General features: G+C 35.3%; 1 protein-coding gene across 7 annotated transcripts in view; it reads left to right on the plus strand.

The window, feature by feature from the left end:
• LOC145964518 (uncharacterized) overlaps positions 1 to 10,155 on the plus strand; it is an 89,731-nt gene that overhangs the window by 35,100 nt on the left and 44,476 nt on the right. For 3 of the 7 annotated variants that reach the window (XR_014436480.1, XM_083087375.1, XM_083087376.1), the window contains one exon: positions 1,147 to 1,208. Coding sequence is in view for 2 of the 7 variants with exons in the window: in XM_083087375.1 (XP_082943501.1) it covers positions 1,147 to 1,208 (62 nt within the window). In the remaining 5 variants the exon portion in view is untranslated. Of the gene's footprint in view, positions 1 to 1,146; positions 3,930 to 10,155 lie in introns of those variants that run through there. The other 4 variants (XR_014436481.1, XR_014436479.1, XR_014436478.1 and 1 more) reach the window with 3 other exon arrangements.

Genomic DNA, 10,155 nt, shown 5'->3' on the forward strand with positions numbered 1-10,155 from the left:
GAAAAGAAACAGCTACGAAACCATGTCGTCGAGTCCTTTTATTCGTCACACGAGTTTTGCGATTTGAATGTGTATTTCTTCGTCTCTTTCTCACAATTAGTTAATCCTATATTCTGGGATACATACTTATTCAAATTAGTAATAGAACAGGATCTGCATTAAATTTATAGGATGTATCAAAATTTAAAATGTGAAAATGAGAGAAAGGTAAAATAAAATAATGATATGCAACATACGTGTATATTTCTTTTTCGAAATAATTTATATTTAATAACTGATATATAAATAATATAATAATGTTTAACAGAAAATGTGGTGTACAAGATTGCGAGATATTATTTTCTCGATTTATCAATAACGACATTGTACTCTTGGTAAATATTCTCTCGATATTATCGCTTTAGCGTAATCATCGTGATTTGCGAATTGTCCGTCTCGCGCGAGCGGTTCGTTCACTCGTATAAAGCTTTATCGGATCGTAAATTCCACGTTCGACTACTGAAATATTTATATTGAGTTCCTCGACAATACCGAGCATTATAATTAATGCCGCTGTTTCTCGCAAATGATGCGAAATAAGCGAAAGTATTTTATTATACATGGCTTCGAGTATATTATGCTGTCTGTATGCGTAATAGAAAATATCTGCTGATACTTTACATGCAAGGTGCATTATCGATATTGGTGCACATTCACCCTTTGATTTACTTCTCATAATATATAGGCATATATAAACTTTCTACAAATTCTAACGAGCTTTGTGTCGGAATAATAATTAATATTACCTTCGTGCAAAAAAGATTCGCACTTTAAAAATTGCGCAAGAAAAAAATCCCTCGTAATCGCGCTTTCTTGAGAGATGCCTCCTTTGGTTCTAAGAAGATACTATGATGCTTGCTTATCTAAAATAAGAGGACGAGACATCCTGCGATACTGAAGATCAATCAACATAGTTGTGGAGATAAAATACTGTTGAGATAAAAAAAAAACGATAAAATCATGTTCCCTCGATGAAGTTACACTGTTCTTTCTCGCAATAATCCGGCAACGTTGTCTCGCATCGTCAAAAATTCCCGCTTCTCGCGCGCGCATAGTGTGTGCAAAAAAAAAATAAAATTCATAAAATATCACTAATTTATGTTCCAGGCGGAATGCGCAGGAGCGTTCGATGGTTCCATCATGGCGGCATCGTAAACGGGGCGACTGAGGTATGTGCCGAGACCAGGGTGTTCTCGGGGAGAACGCTCGCGTCGATTTCTTTCTCGTCGTGAGCAGTCGAGCAGGGTGGGGAGAATGGCCAGGCGACGGACACGGGAAGGGCAAGAGTGCACTTTCCGTGCACTCACACCCCTTCGACCATTCGTCGTCCATTAGCGGCCTCGACGTGGAATGCAATTCCCGACCGAAGGCGAGGGGGACGAGGCAAATGGCAGAAGGGGGAAGTGAGGGGGAAAGGATAAGGTCCCGGGAATTGAAGCTGGAGAAACACGGGAGGAGGGATAAGGAGAAACGAGAAAGAGGGAGGGTTGATAGGAAAAATTTAGGGAAAAGAGACGCGCTGCTGATCGTATGGAGAACGATAAAAAGGGAAAAAGAGAGAGAGAGACAATTTATTTACGACCTAGGATGAGAAGAGATAAATGTTCAAAGTCGACAAAAAGTTTTCTAGAAAATGCATAGATGAGTTTGACATTTTTCGAAGACCTAAATTTGTGAATATTTATCTGTAAGCTGTATTTTAACGCCTCTACACGGTTTAGTTTATTATACTGCTATTATAACTATTGTCTCTCTTTCTCTTCCTATACAACATGTGCGCGAAGGAGTATAACTAAAAAATTTCAACGAGGACCACGAATGAGAGAAACAGAGAGGAGGAATCAGCAGAGGAAGGTAAATCGTCGAGAGGAGGACCGTTTCGGAAGGTGGACGAGATGGGAGGCTGTCTCCTCCTGCGGAGAATCCCGGCGACGGTGAGACGAAAATTATCTTCCCCGACAAGAGCGAGCAATCGCTTCCAGGAAAAAGCGATCCCTGTGTTGGTCCCGCAGCACGCATTAGCGTCGTCGTCCGGCCGGTTTTGTTTTTCCAGCTTTTATTCCTCTCCGTCTCCGATTCTCTTCCTTTTTCTCTCTCTCCTCTGCTCGCGCGTTTCTCTTTTTCCCGTCTCCTCGCGTTTCACGTCGCCACGAGCCACCGGATTGTCGGCGCCAATTAAGCCCCGTTCCTTGACTCCTTCGACGAGTCGTCTCATAACCGACGGCATTGTTGTTTCACGGTAGCCCGAGGCGAATTTTCGATTCAGACACAAAATAATATATTATCGGCATAAAAAGATATCAAGTTGAAGACTTCCCTCATAGTCTTACAAAAAAAGGGATGTACCTGTGTATTTGTAAATATTTTAATATGCATCGCATCTCAATCTCTTATTATTAAATTGGCCAAATTTGTTAATTATAAATCGAAAACAGTCAAAATAATCAAGTATCTAATACATAAAATTGACCGGGGAACGTTTCCATTAACGGCTGATCATTTTGTATTTGCTATATAATGCAACATTCGTCAACGTTAATTAGAGCCAATCGATTAGTCGACAGCGTTGTAATGCCCGCATTATCTCGCAGGGACGTTAGGATAAAATACGACCGATGCAGCTCATCGTTAAGTAACGATGGAGATAGGCGTGGCGCCGATCAGAAAATTGAAGGGTGCAGCTTGGGGTGACCGGGGTTGATCGCCCTTCTCTGCACTTTTCATTTTCGTCGTTTCTGTCCGCTCCGAGACATGAAAGATTCCGTCAGTGTCGCGGTATTACCAATCGTCACGTATTTTTTATACATAATTCACTTGTCAATAATTTATTTTGCACGTATAAGGCAGAATTCAGAATAGAATAATATTAAATGAAATATATATTTTGGGAGATAATTAAAAGCGTACTCTTGAATATGTTGAAAAATTGGTTACGTTTCCCTGAATTATGCATTTTTGAGGATTCGGAAAATTATTAAAATTATATCAGGAATCGGTCAAATTATGTAATTTAAATTTATCGCTATTCAAAAATAATAATTAAAACCAAGCGTGATACTAATAATTTGGTAACAATGACTTTTCAATAAAACACGATTTTAAATTAATAATCATTTGTATAGAGAGAGAGAGAATATCTCGAATTTCAGAAATTATAAAATTTAAAAAATTTTAAACCGAAGCTGGGAGATTCCGGAAAAAATTTGGTAGCTTTCATAACTCGAAAATTCAAGAAATCATATATGTACATATGTAAGAGATAATACGAGAGATGGAGATTTAATTTAAGTATGAATTAAATATATCAGATATAAGGCAATAATAAATGTATATATAGAGCTATATATTGAGATATTTACATTATAGTATATACGCATACTATATAAATTATAATTATATAATTAATGTACATAAGGCGTACATGAGGAACCGTCAAGTGAAGAAAAGTAATCATCCGGTGTCACGTTTTTCAGACAATAAATAATCGCTATAAATACTCTATTGCTGCACGCTGCATATTTTCAACAAGATCCAACTTTTATCGACTCGCGCATGATTTATGTTTTTCAAATCTGCAGATTGTCCGCCTTCGATATAGGCCTTTCACTCGTGCGGATTGGCCGCATAACGACAAATCAATCCACATACATTAAACGTTACTTATGCTATTTACATATCGATATCGCTCGTGCGCTATGCGCAACAGCAAATAAAAAATGTCCACGAGCTTTGCGCACCTCTCTACTTATAATATGCGCGTATGATGCAGCATAAGTATCTTACTATCTATACAGCTTTATGCGTATCCACTTACCTTGTATATTCAATAGATTTAATTTATATTTAAATCAAATTTCTTTCTCTCTTTCTCTCTTGTATTATCTCTTATTAGTTCCTATTTATAATCCCCTAATTTCAATTTAAAATCTTTATAATTTTGTATTTTTTGAAATCTGACGTATATTCTCTTTGTAAATATTGAAATCATTGTAACCAGACTCGATCATCCTTAATATCATCCTTTTTTATAATTATTATTTCCTGCAAAAACTCATACTTAATTTTCATACTTGATATCATCTTTATTCCAAGGAAGCACGTTTTGTCCGTTGCCGTATATTGGATTTTCAAATCATTAAAGCTTTCGAATTCTTTAATTTTTGAAATCTTAGATTCTTTATAAATATTGAAATCATTATCAGACTGATTAATATCATCTCTTTTTGTAATTATTGTTTTTTGCAAAAACTCGCTCCTAATTTTCATATTTAGTATCGTCTTTACGCCAAGAAGCGCATTTCTCTCATAGCTCCTGTTAATCGAGATACAGCAAATTAGAGGCGCTTTCGCGGCAGCTGCTCTCGAGGCCCTTCTCCCTCGTCCGATGTCATTCCGGTGATCATCTCGAGTCTTGCTCCTCGCGAATCCATTCCAGAATTAGCAGAGTCCGCAATCTAATCGTCAACGGCGTCGTCGGCGTTCCTCTTCCTGGAAATCGGGCCGCGCGCGCGCGCTTGCACGTGTGTTGGCGGTCGTAGAGAGACGTGGGTGCATCAGGATCGACCGTAGGTCCTGGTAATAGCCCTGTGGGCGAACGAGTCGCCATGAGCCAAAAAGAAAGAACTCGGCGATGCCGGAGTCCAAGTGACAGAAGAGGGCGAAGGAAATAAAGCGCGGAATAAAGCGACGCAAAGTGGAGGCGACTCTCGAGGCGCATCGAAATGGGAGTTCTGCGAATGGCAGAAAAACATTACGACGAGAATAGAAGGGAAGCGATCATGATAAGGGAGGATTCAAGGAGCCGTTCCTCTTGGAAAAGCTCGAAGAACTAGATATTAATATCGAGAATGCGCGGAAGTTGATACTTTATCGAATTAAGTAAAAGTTTTATGCTCTTGTTTTATTCTTCAAAGACAAAAGATAATAACGATATAAAAATAGATAGATAGATATAAAAATCTTCGATGCATCGCGGAATAAGTTTGTCACTCAATGATGTCTCTCTCTTTCTCTCTCCTTCTTTCAATTGTTATTATTTACTATCTGTCGTCGACGTCCATGAAGGGATGTTTCTTCGCCGGGAAATTTCCACTTTTTTTTCGCAAAATTCGCGACTGCAAAATGCGCCCGCGTCTTTGTCATCGCTCTGTTATCGTGGATGCGCATACTATCGGACCACGTTCGGACAAGAAGGTCTTATCACCGCGCCCGCTCGTTGAAAGTTAATGAACGCATCATCAGGTTTATCGAGAAATGCGCGTACAGAGCGATAGTAGCGGTTTAATTTACAAAAAGCGCGGTACAAGCGACTCTTACAAACGTATAAACATATGCGGCCGGATTGCATTTTGACGGAAGCGGCGCGATTAAATGTTCCCGAACGATCGAACGGCGCAAACTTGATTATAAGAAGCCATTCTTCTCAAAGAAATTGCATTTCTTCCTCGCGACGTACGATAAATGTTAATAATTAATAATAATCGATCATAAAATGGCTTCGCTCCTTCGGTTTGTGGATCAATTACAGTGCGCTTGAAGAATTCAATGTGTCACATTCGTCTATAATCTATTTTTTCAAAAATCTTAAAAAATCAATCTTATTGTTAGGTAGGTTCATGTATAAATCATATCAAGCTGATGCAAAAGATTTGTCATTCTTATTAAAGTCGAGGAATGAAATTAACTTTCAAGACATAATAATCTTAATCTTAATAAAACATTATATTGACTGTGAGATACATTTTTTTCCATTTATAAAGGATTTTTTGCTCCTTTTTCTCTTTTTTAGAAAAGACAAACTCTTAACTTTACTTGAAATAAAAGTCAATAACAATGAACTTTTTTTGTAAACCTAATAAATTAATGTTTTAAAGTTTTTCAATCAAATTATTAAATTATTATGAGAGATATACTAATACTACGATTAAGGAGATTTAAATAAGAATAATGAAAGCGTTTTGTGCAATTTTTCTCGTGGAATTTCTTAAATTATCTCAACACAGTCGGAAAATAACAAATATAGCTTACAACTATGTATAATTATATGGAATTTGATACTTTTAACGATATTAAGTTTGTTATAAAATTGCATGGCATGTGTGTGTGGAATCGCAAACAGTCAACTGTTATTATATTCATAAATAAAGCGCGTAATGTACGATATTATTGAGATTAATATATCATAGCAAAAATATATAAATCGATTATTCTTGCGCGGGGGCGCTTACGTGTATTACACACCGTTACAGTTTATCAAAAAGTGCAAGAATTTCCAAGTTACAATCATCGTCACGCATATCAAATTGCTTTCTATCTTCGATTATTGCGATTTGAAGAAATATATCCACATTTCGCAAAATAATCACTTGTCTTGCCGCTGTATATCGGTATAAATGTTTAATGTAATTTACATTATTCTCAATATTCAACGTGTACCTATTAGTACTGAATAAAAATCCAAAAATATTCGGAAGCTAAAGTAGCGAAAATTAAAATGATGCTAGGGAATCCTTGATTTTATCGTTGCTGTCAATCTGCAGCGACAAGATACAATATGTCATCGCGATCATGTTCTACATTGCCTATCTGCGCAAATGTACTCTGCACTTGGTGATTCCTAAGGTAAACTTGGGGCGATCATTAAAGGCAGCCATTCGCGACAGCGCCTCGGACTTCGCCGACGGAATGGCGGCTTCTGCAGCCAACTTGACGTCTGAGCGGATCCGCGATTCGCTTCTAGAATAATTTTATAAATCATGTGGATTTTTTTTATTTTTGGACGACAGAAACGCAACATTGTGTCTTATTATAGAATTTTAACAAAAATTAAATTTCTACTTCTGGTCGCAATTAACGAGGAGAAATTTAAAATAAATATTCTATTTTAAAAAAGAGAAAGAATGGCTTGATGAGAATAATTATGTTTTGCTTCTTGAGAAATTAAGTTTTGAAAATTTTAAAATATTTCTAATCACTTGTCATTTGAAAACTATATTAATGTCTTGATATTCAGTCGCCATTTCATTTTTAATTTAACCCTATAGGATCTGTAGGTAAATTAAACATATAATTTTAATACATTTTATGTAAATCACATTATCTACTGTAATTATTTTGCTGTGACACTAAAAAATTCTTTCCATAGATGTATCTTAATTTTTTTAATATTTTATTTTATTTTGACTTAATTAAAGGTCGATTATTACATTATTAGTTTATAGAAAGAAAATATTAATTTTTTCGCAATTATATATCGATTTAACAAATACTTATTACATTTAGATCGATTTTGGAGCGTGAAATAATATAGAATTAATCAAATTTATCATATATCAGTCGGATCATCGATCGAAAGTAAATATTTTTATTGATATTAGCCTTTTGCTTGAACAATCGATTGGAATTAAAATTGCCATTGCAATGGGCGATCTGTCAGTTTAATGACCCGAACGAGACTTCTGCGGCGATGCAGCACGAATGGCAACATGAAAATGGCTAAGCAACACGAATATCAAAGATGAAGATATCCCTTCGCCCTTGAAGTCGCAAAATGGTCGACGCTTGCCAATCATCGCACACACCGCGACGGCGCTGATCGTATATATTTCAAGAAGAATAAGGAAAAAAAAACAAATTGCCATTTTTTTCAACAATGGATTGCGTGTCTGAGTGCGCCGCTTAACAATCGCGCCGATAACATGATAATTATAATAAATTCGTGCTGAATAAATTACAACAATATAATAGCGCGATAAACAGGATGAAACGACAGCCCTCATATAATAAACTTATCGTTATTTATTGTCCAGACCTTTGCTTCGAGATTACACAAGTAATGCTTTTTTGTTTAGATAAAATTTTTGTTATTAGCTAAGAAGATTTAATTTATATTCAAAATCACAAAAGATTATTTTTTTATATCTTTCATTTTTCTTAACTTGCCAGTTTTTCTTCAATACTCGCATTCTAGCAACCATCTTGTCGGAAAAAAAATTATAAAAGAGCCCTGTAGAATATAATAGAGAATATAAAATAATTTATTAACCATGCTCTGCATATGCTTTAAGAATAAGTGTTCATGGACAATGATAAATTTTTATTAAAAATAATTCTTGGATAGAAAATTTCTTAAAATAACAAAAAAATTATTAGAAGAATAATAATAATGTTTTTATTATCTTGTGATGAAAATGCAGACATAAGAATGTTGAGCTTTCATCAAATTTATCAAAGAAAATGATTGTTAAAAATTGTTAAAAATTGAGGGGAGTGTAAAACTCCCCTATAATACCTACAATAAGATTATAAAACAAATGTGTGATAAAAATATATATTTGTACAAGTTGATAGTTTTTGAAATAATGTTCTTTAATAATACTGGAAAAGCGTTTTGCAAGCGGTCAATTACGGCTCTGTCGCGACATGTCATTTTACGTTGATTTATGTAAACGTGATAAATGAACAAAGTATTTTACAAACTAAATACTTTATCTATATTTTTCTAACAATTTATCTTTCCGCTTGCTTTTTGCAAAGCAAATAAAGAAACATGTCGGAGCTCCGCTCCCAGAGAAATTAAGCACTGCATCTACTGCATTCCTGCAGTTCTCGTTTTAGTGACTCAGGATTTGTATGCGTCGTGTTCTATATACATATATGTAGATACCTATATCTGCGCCTGTAGACTGACAGTGTGTCCTGGACCAAACTACGATCGAAAACATCGTACAATACTACCCGATTACAAGCTCTTTCGACGTCGAATTGGCGCCATCCTTGTACACCGCGCATATAAGTGTATTATACACACATATTACACATAGTTCTTTTACATAAACATCAAGATTCTATATAGATATATCCTAAGGGATGCTTGGAATTGTAGTTTCGAAACTATCACATACATTATAAATAATTATAATTAGCATATTTTAATGCATTGTAAATTTTTATTTATTTTAATTAATATCAATATGTATTAAAAATATTTGCATGCAGATGAATATGACATTGTGTCGTTTACTGCAATTTTTGTTTGCTTAGATTCTACATAATTCCCATTTACAGATGTATATATTTTTATATAATTGGTTGGAGAAGTCTAAACGCAAAGTTTTATGAAAAATGACAAGATTACGAAAGTACTTTTTTGCATCTTTCGCTTCTTCCTCTCGCTGATAACAAGTTGTGTGTTTATCAGTCACATAATTTCCATGTCTGTAGGAAAGAGTAATACATGTTGTAACATCTATTACTATAACATGTTTTTGCAGCTGTCTTTTCTCTTTCCCCACGAGCGCATCCGCGGTACATTGTGATATCTCTTGCATAATGTACACATTGTTCTATCAGTCGGATGATAATGCATCTTGTTACATCTTATTACGTCTTTCATTCGTCGTGCGCGAATAAAAAGTATAAAATAATACGTAATAATCGCGTAATCTTTCTGCACATATATAATTGCAATCAACGAGGTGACATCGCGACTCGTTGATATCGCGATAGTTCTGCGAAATCCGTGATTTGTTTTTGTTTCATCAATTTTACAAATTTTTGCAAAGCCAATAAGTTTTTTTCCAAGTTTTCCATTACGTTTTCCTATGCGTTTATATTTGTCTCTTTGTACCGTATTTAAAGTACATATCTTGATAGATATTATTTTTCCTATCTCTATTTACCGAGAGCTTTGTATGTTTATCTTTATATCGCCTCAACATGAATTTTCGGTTTTCAGGAATAAAATACCTCGAAATCTTTAGAATGGAACATTACTTTGTTGCAGCCGAAAAGTTGTCAACTTTCGACGAAAACATTTTCGCTTCATTATAGTTTTCTATCGAGATTTATTTCTAATAAATATCATCGCTTAATCTCATCTGTATTATATCGAGAAGACAAGAAATTAATATAATTTTCTTCTCGTTTCTTACGCAAGAAGAGAGACATTAAAATTTCCAACGTCAACGTGTAGATTCATACCTCACCCTATTTCTTCCCCGCAATCCCGCAATAACTCTGCATAAATCACGAGCGATTAAAACGAGAGCTCGTTCGCGACATTATCGAGTCCTAGACTCTCCGCGGGAAATGTCTTTTTTTTTTATTTACATTCGC

The sequence above is a fragment of the Camponotus vicinus genome, unplaced genomic scaffold (genome assembly GCF_025532165.1).
Source record: "Camponotus vicinus isolate PSW18456_S1 unplaced genomic scaffold, iyCamVici1.0 SCAF_13, whole genome shotgun sequence".
NCBI classification, from domain to species: domain Eukaryota; kingdom Metazoa; phylum Arthropoda; class Insecta; order Hymenoptera; family Formicidae; genus Camponotus; species Camponotus vicinus.